This window comes from Coffea arabica, chromosome 8e, assembly GCF_036785885.1.
Source record: "Coffea arabica cultivar ET-39 chromosome 8e, Coffea Arabica ET-39 HiFi, whole genome shotgun sequence".
NCBI classification, from domain to species: domain Eukaryota; kingdom Viridiplantae; phylum Streptophyta; class Magnoliopsida; order Gentianales; family Rubiaceae; genus Coffea; species Coffea arabica.
In genome coordinates, this window is record NC_092324.1 from 48,301,872 (window position 1) to 48,321,003 (window position 19,132).

The following is a 19,132-nucleotide window of genomic DNA, read 5'->3' on the forward strand; positions in this document are numbered from 1 at the left end:
AAAAAGTGAAAGAGACTAATCTGATAGCATGAAGAAATTGTCTTTTTCTCTACCTTTTCATTACCACCTCAAGGTAAATTGTATTTGATTACACTTTTTTATCTACTTCATTGAACATCTAAATTCGTCATTCTTTAGACAGTCATGTTCACACGCTTTTCAATATTCACAAATTATCTTTCCCTTATACATTATTTTTGTTCTATTAGCGTGAAATGTTGGATGAACTCACTTAAAAAGCTTCCCTAATGGCTAATATCATTATTTTCTAGTGGAATCCTTTCAATCAGCACTGTCTAAGGGGCTAAATCAACCCAACCCTTGCAACTTTAATATGTAAACTTTTCAGGAAAAATTGATAACTTTAGATAGTTGAAGGATTGAATTGCCACAACGTTGTATTCTCAAGGACCATAGTGAAAAAGACACCACTACTTCTTGAGGGGTAAAAGAGGGACTGAAAAAGCTAAAAGTGCTTATTTTGACACGTCCACATATTCCCATGCAATTTTGCGCTAATAAAATAGACCACAAAAATTAAGTAAATCAATAAAACAGCTTGAGGTTCAAAATAATCGTCTTCCCGGGGAAAAAAAAAAAGTCTGATCATTTTTCATACCATTTCATTTCATAGCAACCAAATCTAACGCTTCTCCAAGAATCAAATCATGGCAATGGCGGCATCAACCTCTGCCTCTTCTCCTCATTTACTTCTTGTCAAGTCGTCAATTTCCTTTCGTCATTCATTCCAATGCCTCCATCGTCTTCCTGCAAACCAGTCTTGGTTTGAAGCTGCCCAAATCAATAATACTAGTAGGTCTATTACACCCAAATCCAGAACTTCTCCTTTCAGCATTAAAGCTCAAGCTGATGCTAAGAAAGAAGACATAGTTATTATCGGAGCAGGGATTGCCGGCCTCGCCACCGCCGTTTCACTTCAAAGGTTCTCTTTAATTCTATTCGAAAATAAAATAGCACAAGTGGACAACTGCTCGTGATCTGTACAATGTAAAGTACTTATGATTGCTATTGTTTTTGTCTGAGATTCTTTTTTGCTTTTTTTTTGGGGTGAGTAGGCTTGGAATTAAGTCCAGGGTACTTGAGCAGGCTGAGTCCTTGCGAACTGGAGGAACTTCACTAACCTTGTTCAAGAATGGATGGAGTGTGTTGGATGCAATTGGAGTTGGGAATGAACTCAGGACCCAATTTCTTGAAATTCAAGGGTATATTTATTTGCATCACTTGATACTTGTATACATACCTTCTTAAGAACTTTTGCAAATGTGTCATTTCTGTTGTATATTGAATGAACGATTCACTATTCAGCAATGCAATAACAAACCATGAAGACACATGTTTAAAAAATCAAGTTCTTCAATCTTGACACCGGAAAAATCATGTAATCATTCTTTACTCTTTCAAGGGTCTTGTTGCAGATTAGTAACTTTTTCCTGTAACTAGCGTTACAGGATGGTGATAAAGTCAGAAGATGGAAACGAAATGCGGTCCTTCAATTTCAAGGATGAAGATGAAAGGTGCTTCTTGGCTTCCACTTTGATTCCACCGAGTATTTCGTTGCACAATCTTTCACTGGTTTAATTTACTGATTAAATTAAGATGAAGCAGTCAAGAGGTCCGCGCAGTGGAGAGGAGAATTTTACTAGAAACACTAGCAAATCAGCTACCATCAGATTCCGTTTCTTTCTCCTCAAGGCTGGTGAATATCCAAAGAGAGGAAAATGGAGAAACAAAGTTGCAACTTCAGGATGGTAGCGAGTTATCTGCAAAGGTAGCTTGACTTGCGTCCTTCTTTTCTTGAAATTGCTGCATCCCTTATTCGTCCTACAGTATCCAAAGGTCTGACATTTCACCAGGTGGTGATCGCCTGTGATGGAATCGGGTCTCCAGTGGCGAAGTGGATGGGATTTCCAGAGCCCAAATACGTTGGTCATTGTGCTTTTCGTGGCCTAGGATATTTTCCTGAAGGGCAGCCATTTAATCCCAGAGTCAACTATATCTATGGGAAAGGAATACGCGCTGCATATGTCCCAGTTTCTTCAACTAAGGTCTACTGGTTTGTCTGCTTCAACAGCTCATCTCCAGGTATACTGTGTACACAACTACACATGGTTATTCTCAGTTTATCAGTCAAGTTGCTAATTCTTTACAAAATGAAGTTCTGATCATCAAGCAGGATGCTGATTTGTCTAGTCTAGCGGTGCCCTGCGCTAAAATGCTGAGTGCACACTTGTTCTGTTTTGAAACTAATGATCCCCTAAATCAGATTGAAATAAAGATTTAGTATAAAACAAATGCTCTTGAGATACTCAACTTAGCAAATTCTCCAGTTTTTAGGGACAACCAGTCTTTTCTCAAAAATTGCTTTAGTTGTTTCATTTGTACATGTGCAGGTCCAAAGATCACTGATACATCTCTGCTGAGGCAGCAAACTAATGAATTAGTTAGAAATTGGCCAGCAGATTTGTTGAACATAATAGATCTTACCCCTGATGACACAATCATAAGAACTCCATTGGTAGACAGATGGCTATGGCCAGTGGCAAGTCCTCCAGCGTCAACAGGAAAGGTTGTGCTGGTCGGCGATGCATGGCACCCAATGACACCCAACCTTGGACAAGGAGCATGCTGTGCATTAGAGGATGCAGTGGTTCTGGCTAAAAAGCTTGCAGAGGCTGTCAAATCAGAAGCCATGTCCATCGAAGAAGCATTCAGGTCTTATCAAGATGAGCGCTGGGGTCGTGTGTTCCCATTAACCATACGAGCAAATGTTGTGGGGACTCTATTGCAGTGGGATGATCCTCTGTGGTGCTTCGTGAGGAACAACATTGTTATCCCTAAGCTAGTTAGTCTTGGACCAGTGCTGGAACACACGAATTTTGAATTTGAGCCTCTATTAACTAACTGAAACATGCAAGAGGTGGCGAAATTTGGATGGGGCTTGAAATAGTGCACAAGATAGAACAGAATTCTTCTCATCATCGTATCTCAAATGTAAAGATACAATACATAGCTTAAGCTGCCACAAAAATATTTTCTTTAGCATGCTTTTATAGAAATAATCAAAATACTGTAATGCCTTCCACAACTTGAAAGTTAAATACAGACCTGTATCTCTTGAAGGTCTGAAAGAATAATAGGAAGCAAGATCTCCTCCTCTTCGGAGGCAATAAATGGACGTGTGCTACTGAGAGCATTTACATTTGTCTTTCAAAAAAAGCCTAAATAGAGTAGAGTTCAGGAACAAAGTAACAGAAAGCATCCACTGTAAATGTCAAAATAATTCTTCGTACTGGACCATAAGACATGTTGATCGATGCAGAGAAGCAGTGAGACTTTTCCATGCTATCTAATAATATTGTGCTCTGCTGAACCTGTAGATTGGTTATCCAGAACTTCATCATCAGCAGATTGATTAACTGGATCTACGCCTTCTGTAGATTGGTTAGCTGGATTTAAATCTTCCTGCTTCAAGGTGGATTCCAAGCTACTCTTTCCATGGCCACGATCAACTCCACTCTTAATCAATGAACTTTCGATTCTGGCAACAACGGAATCACTTTTATTCACCAAATCAACTGCAGTACAGAGTATAAATCAAAACTCCGAATCCCATTGAGGCTTCTTTATCTTAAGATGAGTCATGAGGAACAAATAAATAAGCTGAAATTCATATCTAGTCTCAGTCAACAAATTCTTTAGTATTGACACACAAAACGGGAACAAGTGTGGACTACATAACTTAGAGAAACTTAGTTCGGTTTGTGCACAAGAATACCACATATACCAGCAATCTTACACCAAATATATCATTTTTTTGAAAATAGAATTTAGGACATGTTTCATAGAGAATCCCTTCTACATTGCAAAAAAACAGTAGATGCCACCAGGGAACACAATAAACTTTCAATCAACTAAAGTTTTAGTGGTCCAGCACTTTCTCCGCCATCATCACATAATGCACTTGCATCCAACAATCTTGCCATCCCAACCAACGCTCATATATTGAATTGATGAGATGTTCAAAGACAAACAACATAATGTTACTAAGAAGGCAGAAAACAGCAGTTCAAAAACGCCCCCATGTGATTATAGGCACACATATTTTGATTATTGTCTTTTCGCTACCTCTGGAATACTCCAGGTCCAGAAGATCATCGTAAAACTTGACTAAAATTACTAGCTGCGAAACAACAGAGAACAAAAGACACTTAAAAATTGGGGATCAAATTTATGCCTGAATAGTGTCCAGCAGAAAATATTATCAATGATAAGAAGGAAGAGTGAGAACTCCATTCTATCTGTAGGATATCAACAAACAAGAATGATAACAAAAAACCCATTGCATACAGCATCAGTAATGTTCATGATAAGTAAAGGTTTTGCCTCTACTGGAATTGTTTCAAATACCTCACTACCCACTATAAAGATACAATTTTTGGTACATAGTTATACAGAAAAATATCAGAGGTGTTAAACAAAAGGCATAATTTCACCAAAAAATCCAAGATCCCTTTTTTGTTTTCTTTTTCACCCGATCACAATTACAATGGCAGCTTGAATTACACAGCCTTGAGTACTTAAGATCTGATACACGAGTTCTCTTCCATGTTGAGCTCTGCTCTGCTGAAAGTCTCTGTTAGTATTATTCTCCGCAGGAGAATTGCTTGTAGTCCTGCAGTTTCGTCTTTCTTTAGCACCATATGTTGACATAGTGCAGTAATTTTATCAAGCTATCTTCTTATGTTACTTAATCAAATTTCCTTCGACTTCAGCACTAAAAAAATGAACCACATCTAAGTCATTAAATATTTTTTCCCAGTATCCACATTCAGAGTCCTAGATAATTGATCCTAGTCTCTAGATGACAAAAGCTTTCACTTCTAAGCGGAGTGGTAGTCTTTTAGGTTCAGATTCTCTTTCCTCCGCCGTTGGATTTAGCCATACACAAATATTGGACATCACCTTCAAGTCAACTCTTATTGATCTTGATATCCTTAAATCCCCCGCCTGATCACCCAGCTATAAATTTTAGGAATTCAAAGAAACAAATCACTCTCCATTTCACAAAAGAAAAACTTAGCAGAACCAAGAACAGAGCAAATGGGATCGTCATAAAGAATGAGAAATTCCATGCTACCGAAAAATAAGAAAAAAAAAAACAATATTAAGTACATTGATCAAAAGGGTAGCTGAGAAATGGGTAAAATGAATTACCAGGGCTAGAAAAAAACCACAAAACGATGGCACAGAGCACTAGCAAAACCGGGATGAGATGAATAGAATTTTCAGCAGATCTTAAACGACTTTTTTCTTTCTTGGCAAGGTGGGACATGGGATTGTAACTCGGCAAATGGTCCAAATCTGAAGTGGTTGTTGCTGGCTTAGGATTCGTGGAGGACATAGCTCCAGCTGCTGATGATGATGAAGAATTAGAAAAGAACTCGTCAGAGACCCGCGCGGCGCTCGACGAGCGATACATATTGATGATGATGATGATGATGATGAGATGTTTGTGGGTTTCTTGGATTATTTTGTCGGACAGAACAAACTACAAAAGTTGGAATCACAAAGACTAAAACGTTGGAGGGAAGGAAAGAGCTGGGAAAGACGGGGAGTTTCCTCGTTTGTGCCTCCGTGGCGTCCAGGAAAGAGTCGGCTGTCGAGAGGGAAGAATCTTTGGCCGATTATTTGGACTCCGCGATTTCACGCGGACAGGGTTGAGAAATGTCGGCGACTTTTGGCTGGTCAAAAAGACTACTTATAATAGTTAGTAGTAATTGATAAGCTTGCCGAATTGAACTCTTTTTGCATTCTTCTTGGAAGCCGATTTGAACAAAACTTCGTGGAGTTTGCAATTAGACTTACAAAGTATATAAAACCCACAAAGCAGAATGTCTATCAGAACCGATACAACTTTCAATTGGTCACACTGCTCTCTTCAATTCAAACTACGGAATTTTAGATATTGGTTTCTAATAAAGTGGTCAGGAGAAGTTTATTTTTACTTGGTGCTCAATTGCTTCTGCGAATTAGAAAAGAAATGTCTGCGAATTTTTCTTGTTTCAGCTCTTAACAGGCTAAACTAGTAGTAGTTAATTGAATTGCAAATGCTTTGTGGCACTTTTCTGCTGCAACACAATTCCAGACTGCAAGCACATATTCTACAAACTAGAAACTGGACTATCGCGGATTTAGGGCCTCCACAATTGCAATTTTTCAATTCTCATTAGTAATTGCATTATAAAACGTGTGCTCTAACGCCACAAATAGAGATACTAATAATAAGTATAAATATTAACACAACAAAGTATCAGTATATAACTTTTGATGGGAAGATCCATAAAGTATGGCATGTATGTGAATTGTGATGTAGGCAGCTGTGATACTAAAGCAATATCCAAAGAAAAAAAAAAAATTAACGTACAAGTGTTTGATTAGACCAACACAAGTTTACTCAATTGATAAGTTTAGTCAATTGATAAGAACAGATCATTTTTTTTACAAAAAATGTCGTATATTTATTGATATGATTTCGAGAATATATTCTGAACTATAGTGTTAATCAAAGTCGAATCCACTCAAATCTTTTTTTTCTTTACTAAAAAAATAAAGTGTCTAACTGACTCTCTATCATAATTTATCGAAAAATGTAAGAGAAGTATGGTGCACGACCAAACATGAAACTTCTCATTGTGTTTCTTCCACATAAACCATCACCTTAATTAATCATTGTACTGTACTAATACAATTTGATCAAACTTAAATGAAAATCTTCTTACCAAAAAAAATTTAAAAGACAAAAATTATAAAATGGGCCAAACCCCAAATCCCAAAATCGTAATTGGCTGACAAGTGCTTGACACGTTTAGAGCACCCCATGAATTTGCCACGTCATTTCCCCATCTCCACAGTACGTGCAATTTAGCCTCCTTTTAATACTAAGACAAATCCTCCTCTCTCTCATTTCCCCATTCTCTTCCTTTCACAACTCTCTCTTCCAATCCTTCTCTGAGACGACGTGTACGAAGCTCCCGTTAAATTCTCGCCGGGAAACGCAAAAACCCATCTACCCTTTTGGCTCCTCTCTTATCTCTTCGTGAAAGTATCGATCCCGGAATTCTTTTTGTCCATATAGCGTCATAATGAATCCAGAATAGTAAGTTTTTTCTGATATTCTTTTGTTGGGTCAAAATTTTAGACCCTTTTGAATTCTGAATTCAAGATTGAATTTTGACGTTCATTCTCGGAACCCTTTTAGATTTTGGTGATAGATTTAATAGTTCATTTAGATCCGTTGTGATTTTTCTCTATAACCTCTTGAACGAGTATTCCTTGGTTGGTTGATGATACATGCTTTCAGATAAGGGATTGGGGATCTATTTTTTTCTGCTGATGTTGGTTGATCCGAGAACTAGATCGTTTTGACAAGGATGAGGATCTTTTTTATAGTTCTTAGAATCTGAACCTAGAAAATTGTTGCAATAACTGTAATTAAATTCCTGATTGGACAAAGAGAGTACTAAAATATTGAGCTGAATAATTGATTGATATGTATGATCACATAGGTTCTATTTTCAAATATGTTGAGATATTGTTTGAATCTAACCGTGTTAATCTAACCGGATTATGGATGAAATAGTTTCCGTTAATTTATTCAGCTTTGGTATCGATGCCTTTCCTTATCGTTGTTAGTTGTGTTAGGAGAAACAGCAAATTTCAAGCATTTGGAACTTTGTGATTGTGGCTGAAACGACAACTAGAATATAATCTCTGCCTGGTTGAGAGGTGGATGTCGATCTTGTCCTTTTGGTAACTAGTTGGTCTAGGCTGTAGCAGTTGGAATTATAACTTAAGGTTGATTTGTTTACCAATGAAACTGTGTGCTGTTATGAGACTTTTTTCTTTGTCAGTTGTCATTAATCATGCTGCAAGCTTCACTGGTGGTGAAGATGTTGATCACATATCAGATTGGCCTTCTAATTTCATGTAACATGTTTCTTGCCATTTCAACTTGGTTATTCATGATGATATAAGTGATGGTAGTGTAAGGATCATTTCTGTTCAGGGAGAAGAAAATCGTATTGCTGCATAGGCCTAGACCTCAGAACTATATGCAATTTGATGCACTTAAACCAGTAGTAATCATCATGTTGCTTGTGCCACTCACGTGATACTGAAAGACATTGAAAATTTCTGTAGTTGATGAGCTTTCTCGCTTGATACTATCTAGTATATGAGATTTCTGGATGGCATATTTAATAATATGTGAAATTATTGGCTAATATTTTCTTGTACTTTTCATATGAGGTGGAAATGTTTTTTTCAAAAGTTGGATTTTTTTTCTTTCTAGAACCTTAAGTTGACTACTTACCATAACTTTCATGTTTCAGCGACTATCTTTTTAAGCTTTTGCTCATTGGAGACTCTGGCGTTGGCAAATCATGTCTGCTCTTGAGGTTTGCTGTAAGTTCTTCATTTTTCATGTGGTTCAAATGCTTTCTCTGTGTCAGATTTTTGAATCTGTTGCTTCTTTCTTCCTCCTTAAATCTAGTTTTTTGTCCAATTTTCTGTTGCTTTGTTGGCACATGAAACAGTTAAGAGAGACAAATTGTTCATAATAGCTAGGTGGATAGCATCCTCCTTTTTTGGTTTTCACCATTTCAGTCGGGGAATGGGTGCTTGCTTGGTTATGTGCTGTTGGCTAACTCTGGAAATCCATGGGCTACTGATTAGTGCTGACTGCGTATAAAAAATGTCATTTTCTTGTGAGCCGACTTTATAGATTGTATAGCCTATAAGTTTTCATACCAAAAAATCCGGAGCTAAATATGAAACAAGAGTTATGAAATAGATAAAGACAGTTAAATTCTTTTTGTGATGGAAAAAATAACTGCCGTTTTTGCACAGCATTTTTGATATTTCAAAAACATTAGGTTGTCTGTCATAATTTTGCCACTCAAACAAGAGAAATGTTTCTCTATGTTGCTGCTAACACAAGTTGTCTTTGTTTTCAGGATGATTCATATCTGGAGAGTTATATTAGTACCATCGGGGTGGATTTTGTAAGTAGTCGGCCTGCCTTATTGTTTTGCTTGGCTTTCTTGTCAGATGTCAGTGTGGTTTATAGTTCCTTTTCCTTCACCTTGTAGAAAATCCGCACAGTAGAGCAGGATGGGAAAACCATTAAACTCCAAATTGTGAGTATCTAAACAACTGTTTCTTATGTTTGAAAGATATTGTTGTTCTTATCACATCTAGATATTTAATGATTATATTAGTATGATGGTAAAGAAGACGATGCGAAATGAGGAAAATAACTTGATTACAGTTGATGAAGAATTTATCCGGTTATCTTTTTGGTATTAGACTCCAAATGTCTGGCTTTTTACTTCCGTAGAACTTTCTTCCCCCTTTGGTTTTAGCTTCCTTTCTCATCTGATGCCTTTTTGGTTATCTGGTTATCTTTTTGGTATTAGACTCCAAATGTGTGGCTTTTTACTTCCGTAGAACTTTCTTCCCCCTTTGGTTTTAGCTTCCTTTCTCATCTGATGCCTTTTACCCCCTCTGTGGTTCAGTGGGACACTGCTGGGCAAGAACGTTTTAGGACAATTACAAGCAGCTATTATCGTGGCGCTCATGGTATCATTGTGAGTAACTTATTTCTGAGAAGTTGCAATATGTGTTGCTCTTTTTTTACCGTGTCCTTGCAGTGATTTACAAGTTCCTGTTTGCACTTATGCAGGTGGTTTATGATGTCACCGATCAAGAAAGCTTTAATAACGTAAAGCAATGGCTGAATGAAATTGACCGATATGCAAGTGAGAATGTAAACAAGCTTTTGGTTGGGAACAAATGTGATCTTGAATCTCAAAGGGTAGTGGCATATGATACAGCCAAGGTACATCATACTGAACCCTGTAATGTAGAACTTTTGATACTTTTGATAGGATAGTTTCTTATATGGTGGAAAGTTCTGGGACGTGTTTTTGCTTAATACTGTGGTACCAAATAATCTAACTCTCAGGTTTCTTTTGGATCAGTTGTGCTAATGTTGCATATACTCTCCTCTCGTTTTTCAGGCTTTTGCAGACGAAATTGGGATTCCTTTCATGGAAACAAGTGCAAAAAGTTCCACCAATGTTGAACAGGCTTTTATGGCAATGGCTGCCGAGATCAAGAATAGGTACTGAATGTTGTTGTGCGTTAGAAAAATCAATAGTTTTCGGTTTCATTGATCAGTAAATCTTAATCGCATATGTAATTCCTTGTGGCTCTCTTAATGGTTTTTTAGGATGGCAAGCCAACCCGCAATGAACAATGCCCGACCACCTACCGTACAAATTCGAGGACAGCCTGTAAACCAAAAGTCTGGTTGCTGCTCCACCTGAAGAAAATAGTTGGATTAACTGATGATGATGAAGCCTATGCTTGTGTTCTCCATGGGGTGTAAAATTACTCGCCGTTCGCAGGATTGCTTATTTGATATTGTTGTTTCAGAACTATGCTAAAACATTCATTCTTTTTACTGTATTTGATGTTAAAGTAAACATTTGTACAAATTAGGAAAATATTGGTTAATAGCAATATTTACTTTCATTACCTTGGCCTCCTTTGCAAATCTCGTAATTGAAGTTGTTACATTACTGCATAATCATCCTCTTTTTACTTGCATCGACAGTAAATGCCCCTTAAACCAGCTTGTTCATGCAGACACCGTTTCTTGCCTCCGCTATTTTGATGTCTAGTCATCATATCGTCCTCTTTCGTTTTAAATTTTTCCCATTTTACCAAATTGATTCGAGGAAATGAGTCATTTCAATCGTTAAAAAAATATGTTCATGCTGATGAGCTTAGGTCAAAGATCTTAGTGCAACTGACATGGATACATCGAGCCACAAGGAGTTAGTTATCGGGTCAATACTGAAATGTGAAAGGAAGACATCTTAATGTTGATGCAAGGATGGGCTTGTAAATGCATTACAATCCAATGACAACAGCAGATCCTCCATCCACACAACATGGAAGATTCCGAAATAAAGGCCACTTGAAACCCGTGCATCGTTTCTAGCGAGAGCACCCAGCGGCCTCACGATCACTTGAACGCAGTGCAGCCATTGATCAGGTCGTGCTTTCCAAAGAAATGGTTCTTACAAATTCCTCACCAAGTCATCTCGTGCATGTTGCTGCCAAATCTTTCTACCTGCTGGGCCCATTACTGAATAGGAATGTTCTACATGGTTCATTCTTTCAAGAAGTTCGACTTGCCAATGATTCGCTTCGGGATTAGGGTCTCCTTTTGTAGCTTCCGTAGAAGATTCTACCAGTAATCACGACAAGAGCACATTCCATCTTTAAAATGGTGAAACCTTGTAGTATCTCTCACAATGATCTCCCTTGGTTCTATTGCAGATATGAATTTAGTTGCTTGGTGGCAATCATCGCATACTCTCAGGTTCTTGAATATCCGGATTGGTTCACCGGGTGGCAAACTTATTAGCCCATATGCGATAGCCAGTTTTTCACTGTGCAACAAAAGTATCTGCTCTTTCTGCTGCTTTTCCACATCATGCAAATCAGACTCGAGATTAGGAACATAACCTGCCAACTTCATTTTCTTCTCTAGCTCATTCAGTTTCTCATGTATGCTATCCAATTCTGGGTGAAGCCTATCTCCAGATCTAAACTCATGAACCACATTTTTTATTTCCATCCAACTATATCCTGGCGTTTTTATTACTTTATTTTCCTTCATCAGTCTTCTAACTATAGAAACATTCTCCCATCTATTATTAGCAGCATATAGGTTTGCAAGTTGAACATAAGCAGCTGCATTAGTAGGATCAAGACTAAGCAAGTTTTTCCCAGCAAACTCAGCCACCTCCAAGTTCTTGTAGATCCTACAAGCACCTAAAAGGGTTCCAAATACAGCCATATGAGGTCTACAAGACATTCTCTTTATTAAATCCATGGCTTCAGCAAGCTTTCCAGCTCGACTAAGGAGGTCAACCATACAAGTGTAGTGATCTGGTTGAGGTTTAACTCCATAATCCTTCTGCATCAACTCAAAATACTGAATCCCAAGATCAACTAAACCTGCATGATTACAAGCTGTTAGAACTCCAACAAAGGTTATCCAATCTGGTCTCATTCCTCCTTTATTTCTCATCCTTGAAAACAAACTAAGAGCCTTTTCTCCCGCCCCATGTTGAGCATAGCCTGAAATCATTGCATTCCAAGTCACAACATCTTTCCGTGGCATCTCAAGAAACAACTTCCATGCATCCTCTAAATCACCACACTTGCAATACATGCTAATCAGTGAAGTTCCCACTGTAATATCCAAATACAAAGGAGACTTAAAAACACGCTGATGAACTTGCTTCCCCAACTTCAAAAAGGACAAGTTACTACATCCCAACAAAATACTACTCAAGGTTGATTCGTTAACCCTAATTCCCAATTCCAGCATTGTCCTAAACAACTTCAATCCGTCTTCCCCTCTACCATTTTCAACATATCCAGAAATCATAGCATTCCAAGTCACTAAATTCTTCACTGGCATCTCTAGAAACATCTTCTCTGCAAAAGCAACCTTCCCAGACCTCATGAACCCTGTTACAATCGCTGTGTATGCAATCACATCTTTCGCAGGGTTAGCCTGGAACATCTCCAAAGCTAATTCAACATTCCCTGACTCAACATATCCCGCAATCATAGCGTTCCAAGTCACATTATTCTTCCGAGGCATGGCCAAAAACAAATTCTTAGCTTCACTCATCATCCCATTTCGCGAAAAGCCTGCTATCATCGTATTCCAAGTTGCAACATCTTTACAAGGAATATGAGAAAACAAATTCCTAGCTGCCTCCAATTCACCATTTTGTAAATAACAAGCCAACATTATATTATACGAGACAGTATCTGGTTCAGGAATTTTTTCAAACAATTGCTGGGCTTCCATCAATTTTCCGGGTTTTCTTGAAAATCCAGCCAAGATTGAGTTCCATGTGATGGTAGTCCTAAAAGCCATCTTATAAAATAATTTAAGGGCTGAATCCAAATCCCCGCATCGTACAAAACTGGTAATTTTCTTGTTCATTGAGACGGCGTAATTCATTTGACGCTGATCACGTGTTGCTAAGTTACTGGGGGGAACCAAGTGGTACTTGTGACGTGGGGCTGGTGAAGGAGTGGACTGCAACGTTTTGGGTTTTGGGAAAGCATCTGAGTTTTCGACTGCTGGCGAGTAGGAAGAAGAGAAGTACCTGAAGAAGATGAACCGGGGGAAAGTTCTGAAGAAGGGAAAGGAAAATGGTTCATTTCTGATTCTAAGATGAGGAGACCGCATTTGTCATGGTTGGTGTTTACGGAACCGCACTTCTACAGCTCCTGAAGAAACTTTTCTTAACAGGCAGAGGAAATCTTTCGAGGGCCATATTACATTCTGTTAAAAAGTAAGGGGCGAAGAACGACTTTTTTTTGGAGGGATAAATTGTCAAGCAAACTCTCTCCAAATATGGACAGAAATGGAAGGAAAGTGAACAAACCTTCAACCCATTTTTTTTCTTTCTAAATGCCAAATATGTCCATAATCTGGTAATGAATAAATAGTTAATACCCAACGTGTTTGAGTTCATTCTATTTCTTTCTTACATTCCCAAACAATTTAAAAATCTCTTTCTGTCTTTTCTCTCGTCATTTAAAACTTCCTTTTCCTTTCTTTTCTCTTCAAAACTCCCAAGCTAAACCTTAGGTGTACTAACAAGTGTTTTAGTGAATGGCTGTTGAAAATTCATTCATTTCAAGGACTCAATGTTACTATCCACCTCCTTAATTATACACTTCCCCAAAGTTTTATGCTGTTGCTTAAAAAGATATAAAAATCCTGTTGTCTGACCACTATTGAGTTTTTTTTTTTCAAGTTACAGAGAAGTAGAGAGTGGGATGAAAATCTTGTCAAAAGTCTAAAAAGAGCATGCCCATACGTGCTTTCAATTTCCTTTACTGGCAATTTTCTGGAGTCTACCACCAATGTCAAATATCTTGTCCAGAAGGATAAATTCCAACTAGAAGTGAACTTTTATTTGCCTTTTATTTCTGCAAAATTTTCTCAATCTGCATAATAAATTTTTGTCAGGAAAAATTATTTCGAAGCTGAATGACCCGAAATAATTTGCTCATTCTGTAATGTATATTAGACGAAATTGATCCATTCAGCCAACATTCAATTGCGAGTAACAAACCATAAATTCTGATCAAATAACCTAAATTGAAAGATCTAAAACATTGTCAACACTTGCAAGACAGGCCATATTTCAGATCAAAATGAAGTTCAAGCAGAAGCATCTCTACATGGAAGCCAATACTCAATAGAAGCAATTGATCAAGCAAGATGCAAAAGCATGTCTACATAGAAGCCAATACACCACAGGAGCAATTGATCGAGCAAGAAGCAAACACAGACCGGTCTAAGTCCAGGGAGAAGAAATATGTACTAGGGTTAATTTCTACCAAGATAACCGGAAACAAACAAATTCTAAAATAGGGACCAACAGAACAGAAACTGATAATCAGCTAAAGGCTTCAACTAGGAAAAAGCAAAACTGTTTCCATAACTCCAAATCAAAACTGATCCATCATCAAAATATAAAATTTGGACCCTAGTGCCCTAAATATGCCAAAAAAAAAAAAGTGTAACCATGCTGGTCAAAGGACTAGACCCAAGGGAATAAACCCCGGGAAGACATCTAAATTTACACTCTTTAAAAGGTTGTAAAATTCTTCAACAATTTTAGTACAGGAGCACGTCATTTGTGAAAATATCCCGCCAAAAGCGAGCCACCCAAAATCATGAGAATAGGAAGAATAAAAGCTCAGGCAGGCCCTGCTCCCTTAGTTTCCGCCCAAAGAAGGAAACTGCCCGACATCTGCAATGGAAGGAGCTTCAACGTTGTATGAGTTGTTTCCATATCCTCCCCTACCACGGCCACGTCCCCTTCCACGGCCACCAGGACGATAATAATTTTCACCCTCAGCAGGCTTCAGGAATTCATTTATGCTTACAGCCTGCAAATTATGCAAGAAAAGAGGATAAGATGTAAGAAACAAATAACAAGCTGCAAAACAATCATATTGAACCTCGAGAAAGAATTAAAATATGTGAAATCAATAGTTATTTACTTGCTAATCCAATCAAGTCATCAAGCCCTTTCAGATGTGGAACATGAAAAGAGAGTGGCTCCTCACATCTTACAAGTTTTGACCAAAAAAAGCAGGTGCACAGTAAATTTCAAAAGCATGGGCGGTGGATATGTTTGACAAAATGACAAGGCACAATAAACAAATAGTCAGTCCCAGATGATTCGAGGCAGTTGCGTGACATAAGAATAGTAGATAAGCTCCACATCATGAAAACTCTTAACACATTGTCTATTGAAATACTCAAGGCAGTTTACAACCAAACAATTGTATGTACATCTTGGTTCTCATACTCCAATTCTTTGTAGCTTTAGCAGTATATTATTAATTAGCTGCATTTTGCTAAAAGCTTTAACAAAGAAACATGTACATGTAAATTTTACACATTTACTTCTTTTAACTTCCAAGAATCTAAACATCTTATATATGCTATTCACAAGAACAGTCTTACAATTCCTAAATTTCCATTGATGATGTTCCCAGCTTGTGTTTCACATATCATGTTCCTTGAAGCACCAACACTACTTACCATTTCTTTTCAAAATTAAATTTACATGAGCAGCAGTTTGCTCTCCCCAGTGACTACATATCACCTACTTCAGATTTGAGGGGCAGATCCAAACGAGATTATTAATTCAGCAAGGTAAAATCAATGTTCAAAATAGCAAAACTGCAATGAATGCCAAATAGCAAATTGTAGTGCTGCCATGAATGACCAGTGGATAATTAAAATATATTAAGATGCAACATGTTATCATGAAGTAAAAATGCAGAGTTTATGAAATGGGCCAGGTTTGGCCATACACACAGAATTCCAATAAAGAAGCAAAGGCATAGACAACAAATTCAACATTCACACATACAAGGTGACAGCCACAGCAGCAAATATTCATCAAGTTAAAAAATGCACAAGAAACTAAACCTTCTTTGCTTTTTCACCAGCATCCCTGCGCTTATCTTTGTCAGACCCCTGCAAATTCAAATAACAAATACAATTATTGTAATAGCTCTAAGACTCGTTAGTGCAATCTGCATGGCACTATCAAGAGCAAGAAATTTACCAATTTTATGAAGACATCATCATCATTCTTTTTGTTAGACAGCAATTGCATGGATTCAAATTCTTTATCCAAGTTAACCTTCCTCTCCTCTGGTTTTGATGCCAGCAAGCTTTTCCTCTTCTCTTCAAGTAGCTTCTGATAATCCTCCAGTGTCATCTCCTATTAAGAAAAGTAGATGAACTCGTAAAAAAACTGAAGCATTATTAAGCAGTTAACAAGTATGTTTTCCTAAGTCTCCGACCACAAGAATAAGACAATTAGAGGGTAAAGACACCTTTTCCTCAGGTTCCTTCTCTTTCTCTTCTGGCTCGTCCACATGAGAATCTTTGTTGGCATCCCCAACTGTTTCCTGTCCTGATTGTTTCTCAGTATCAGCATTCTTCTCACCCTCATTGACCGGTTCTTCAGTTTCACTAAATTTGTCAAGAAAACCACATCTTAATACAATTAACGACTTCTAACTCTTTCTTCATATATCTGAAATACATTCAAGAGTCCAGAATATAAAAGAGAAATACTCACGGAGCAATCTCATCAGTTGGGGTCCCCCAATTTCCACGACCAGCACCCTCACGTTTTATCTCATTTCTACATATCATAACAAAAAAAAATTGATAACTAAGATTCAGCAAAATTAATACAAAGCTGAGCAACACTACTCAGATAGGTCACTCACCCACGACCAGTACCACTACGGCGATCAAATATCCTCCTAGGAGGGCGTTCTCCACTCTCACCATCTGCAGCTTCCCCATTACTAAAACCACCACGGCGACCCCCACGAAAACCTCCACGAGGACCACCATATCCACGCCTTTCACCAGTCTTCCCAGCCTCCACATCTTCTGAAGTTCTATACCCTCCAGAGTACCCATTGTTGCCGGCAGCTGTATTTTCATTATCAGCAGAATCTCGGTCAAATCCTCGACCGCCACGCCCACGCCCACGACCACGACCATCACCACGTCCACCACCACGCCCGCCACCACGTTGAATTTCATTCTTTGCTTCCCTTACTGTTCCAAGCAATTCAAGACATCAAAATTGTTAAAATTGCACATTCAAAATATTTCTACAGAAAATTTAACTGAAGAAGTAAACCCTATTTGATTGTTATGAAGCGATAAGATTTAGCGCACACTGCATCAGAACAATCCAAGAAAATCATCTCAAATTACTATTTCATCCAAGGGTCAAGCAAAAATGTCCAAAGAAGGTTAATAAAAGGTCAACACAAGATTGTCAAAACAACAGAAATACAAGGGCAAATAACAAACAATATAACTGGAAAAAACTCCAAGTCTCCTAAATTAGAGTATAACTGAAAAAAGCCCCAAGGAAACATGCAAACCAAGTTACCAATTTTTGTTGATAGAGAAATTCCCGTCTACTACTAATTCAGCCAGTAACTGAATCTCATCTCTGACTACATGAATTACAAGCTAAAGAACAATATGAGATATGTAACACTGAATGATAAACTAAAAACCAAAAGATTATTGTGATTAGAACCTAGTAGCATTAGGCCTCTGTAATGAGCATGATTGACTTGAATGAGAATGAACTCCATTCACAAGACGGCCTAAAGCACAAAAGAAAGGTTGCCACTGACAAACAACTTGCAACCTAGAAACACATAATAAAGCCAGATCTCTAAACCAAACTACATAAAGAAATTTGTCATCACTATTAATCATGCTTCACAAAATACATAAATGAAAGGAATGATAGCTTCCATCAACGCACCATCAACCTCAATCATACTTCATTTCTTTCCTATTTCCTGGAAAACCTGCATAAGACATGATCTTTCTACTCCCCTAGTTCCCATTTATAATCAAAATTCTAAAAGGACCCAAAGTTAGCAAATGCTTTTTTGCATTTCTTCCTCAGCCATAAAGGAAACACCAAAATGACAATAAAAAACGCGCATGCAACAAGGGAAAAAAAGGTACAACATAATCACACATCCTTTTAGAACATGCATCTTCATTTCAAGCCCTTCTTTTCACTATAACAACATTACAATCCAGAGAAACTTCCACAAAAATGTCTTCGTGTCCTTTCATTTCATCCTTTCTCAATCATTAAGCACGGAAAAACTGATAAATACAGAGAAATGACACGGTAAAACCCTCATCACAGTTTCTCCTCTCTTTCATTTCAGCAAAATCCTTTCATCATAAAACACATTAAAAACCTCCATAGAAATTCCTTATTTCTCTTCATTTCGTTCTTTTGCAATAATATCACCAAAATCAAATCAGGGACAAGGAGATGAACTGAGTCTTACCAGCCTGAGCTGGGGGAAGGGGCTTGGAAGGAAGCTTGGCTTGACCCTGAGCCTGAGCCTGAGCCTTAGCCGGCTGATTCGACTGAGCTTGTGCTGGACCCTTCTTGGTAGCCGGAGCTGCAGAAGCCACCGGAGCTTTCTGCTGCTGAGCAGCAAGAAGCTGACTTGGGTCATCATTATCATCATCGCCCAAAAGATCAAATGGGTTCATTGTCGCCATTTTCGATACTCTCAGTGGTCTATGTATATCAAACAAGGCTAAAGCTTTGAGCCTTAGATTTATTTATTTCGAAAATGAATTCTAGTTGTTATAAGAATCCATGGACATTTAGATCTGATATGCAGAAAGCAAAGAGTGTGTGTAGTGAGTGAAAAGAAGAGAGCGAGCGAGCGAGCGAGTGAAGAGGGGCTTTAGAAAACCCTAGCCGAAGCGGCAGAGTATTTTGAGGGAGCTGAGGATGAAGTCGGATCTTAAAAGCCCTAGCAGGGAAATGATAAGGTGTTGGAGGGCGTACCAGATGTTCATTGAGGATGGGTTGTGTCATTACAAGTTTGGGCT

General features: G+C 38.0%; 5 protein-coding genes across 11 annotated transcripts; 2 read left to right on the forward strand and 3 right to left on the reverse strand.

Moving 5' to 3' along the window:
• The first annotated feature begins 578 nt into the window (after positions 1–578).
• Positions 579–3,192, forward strand: LOC113704094 (monooxygenase 2). 2 transcript variants are annotated; one of them, XM_027225750.2, is made up of 6 exons: positions 579–943; positions 1,077–1,223; positions 1,470–1,535; positions 1,627–1,789; positions 1,875–2,103; positions 2,412–3,192. In XM_027225750.2, exons 1-6 carry the CDS (start codon positions 669–671, stop codon positions 2,924–2,926), a joined length of 1,395 nt encoding a protein of 464 aa, XP_027081551.1. In that variant the 5' UTR covers positions 579–668; the 3' UTR covers positions 2,927–3,192. The 2 variants fall into 2 exon arrangements, with proteins under 2 accessions (XP_027081551.1, XP_071917805.1); XM_072061704.1 differs by lacking the exon at positions 579–943 and having other exon boundaries at positions 1,083–1,223; positions 1,437–1,535.
• Positions 2,966–5,744, reverse strand: LOC113705079 (uncharacterized). Its single transcript, XM_027226960.2, has 2 exons — positions 5,236–5,744; positions 2,966–3,596 (listed from the first exon to the last, which is right to left on the reverse strand). Exons 1-2 carry the CDS (start codon positions 5,498–5,500, stop codon positions 3,364–3,366), a joined length of 498 nt encoding a protein of 165 aa, XP_027082761.2. The 5' UTR covers positions 5,501–5,744; the 3' UTR covers positions 2,966–3,363.
• Positions 5,745–6,962: 1,218 nt separating this feature from the next.
• On the forward strand, positions 6,963–10,620 carry LOC113704232 (GTP-binding protein YPTM2). 4 transcript variants are annotated; one of them, XM_027225998.2, is made up of 9 exons: positions 6,965–7,177; positions 7,723–8,007; positions 8,412–8,484; positions 9,036–9,083; positions 9,171–9,218; positions 9,597–9,668; positions 9,764–9,919; positions 10,101–10,204; positions 10,313–10,620. In XM_027225998.2, exons 2-9 carry the CDS (start codon positions 7,892–7,894, stop codon positions 10,407–10,409), a joined length of 714 nt encoding a protein of 237 aa, XP_027081799.1. In that variant the 5' UTR covers positions 6,965–7,177; positions 7,723–7,891; the 3' UTR covers positions 10,410–10,620. The 4 variants fall into 4 exon arrangements, with proteins under 4 accessions (XP_071917552.1, XP_027081799.1, XP_071917553.1 ...); XM_072061451.1 differs by lacking the exon at positions 9,171–9,218 and having other exon boundaries at positions 6,963–7,177; XM_027225999.2 differs by lacking the exon at positions 7,723–8,007 and having other exon boundaries at positions 6,967–7,177.
• A 594-nt stretch (positions 10,621–11,214) lies between these two features.
• Positions 11,215–13,593, reverse strand: LOC113703424 (pentatricopeptide repeat-containing protein At4g16835, mitochondrial-like). Its single transcript, XM_027224779.2, has one exon. The coding sequence runs from the start codon at positions 13,367–13,369 to the stop codon at positions 11,339–11,341; it is 2,031 nt and encodes a 676-aa protein (XP_027080580.1). The 5' UTR covers positions 13,370–13,593; the 3' UTR covers positions 11,215–11,338.
• Positions 13,594–14,609: 1,016 nt separating this feature from the next.
• On the reverse strand, positions 14,610–19,056 carry LOC113703595 (RGG repeats nuclear RNA binding protein A). Of its 3 annotated transcripts, XR_011819776.1 has the most exons (8): positions 18,574–19,056; positions 16,957–17,296; positions 16,803–16,868; positions 16,555–16,693; positions 16,281–16,439; positions 16,142–16,189; positions 15,202–15,269; positions 15,044–15,087 (listed from the first exon to the last, which is right to left on the reverse strand). XR_011819776.1 is itself a non-coding variant. In XM_027225008.2 (7 exons), the coding sequence occupies exons 1-7, from the start codon at positions 18,791–18,793 to the stop codon at positions 14,914–14,916; spliced, it is 1,146 nt and encodes a 381-aa protein (XP_027080809.2). In that variant the 5' UTR covers positions 18,794–19,056; the 3' UTR covers positions 14,610–14,913. The 3 variants fall into 3 exon arrangements, 2 of the variants coding, with proteins under 2 accessions (XP_027080809.2, XP_027080810.2); XM_027225008.2 differs by lacking the exon at positions 15,202–15,269 and having other exon boundaries at positions 14,610–15,087; XM_027225009.2 differs by lacking the exons at positions 15,044–15,087; positions 15,202–15,269 and having other exon boundaries at positions 16,136–16,189.
• Positions 19,057–19,132: the final 76 nt, after the last annotated feature.

Excerpts from the sequence above, each read along its gene's own strand:
- LOC113704094 (XM_027225750.2), top strand. The coding sequence starts at position 669 with ATGGCAATGGCGGCATCAACCTCTGCCTCTTCTCCTCATTTACTTCTT. Across the intron at positions 944-1,076 it reads ACCGCCGTTTCACTTCAAAG|GCTTGGAATTAAGTCCAGGG; the intron begins GTTCTCTTTAAT and ends TGGGGTGAGTAG. Across the intron at positions 1,224-1,469 it reads CAATTTCTTGAAATTCAAGG|GATGGTGATAAAGTCAGAAG; the intron begins GTATATTTATTT and ends CTAGCGTTACAG.
- LOC113705079 (XM_027226960.2), bottom strand. The coding sequence starts at position 5,500 with ATGTATCGCTCGTCGAGCGCCGCGCGGGTCTCTGACGAGTTCTTTTCT. Across the intron at positions 3,597-5,235 it reads GTGGTTTTTTTCTAGCCCTG|TTGATTTGGTGAATAAAAGT; the intron begins GTAATTCATTTT and ends TCTGTACTGCAG.
- LOC113704232 (XM_027225998.2), top strand. The coding sequence starts at position 7,892 with ATGAAACTGTGTGCTGTTATGAGACTTTTTTCTTTGTCAGTTGTCATT. Across the intron at positions 8,485-9,035 it reads GTCTGCTCTTGAGGTTTGCT|GATGATTCATATCTGGAGAG; the intron begins GTAAGTTCTTCA and ends CTTTGTTTTCAG. Across the intron at positions 10,205-10,312 it reads GCTGCCGAGATCAAGAATAG|GATGGCAAGCCAACCCGCAA; the intron begins GTACTGAATGTT and ends ATGGTTTTTTAG.
- LOC113703424 (XM_027224779.2), bottom strand. The coding sequence starts at position 13,369 with ATGCGGTCTCCTCATCTTAGAATCAGAAATGAACCATTTTCCTTTCCC.
- LOC113703595 (XM_027225008.2), bottom strand. The coding sequence starts at position 18,793 with ATGGCGACAATGAACCCATTTGATCTTTTGGGCGATGATGATAATGAT. Across the intron at positions 16,694-16,802 it reads CCAACTGATGAGATTGCTCC|TGAAACTGAAGAACCGGTCA; the intron begins GTGAGTATTTCT and ends TGACAAATTTAG. Across the intron at positions 16,190-16,280 it reads ATGATGTCTTCATAAAATTG|GGGTCTGACAAAGATAAGCG; the intron begins GTAAATTTCTTG and ends TTGAATTTGCAG.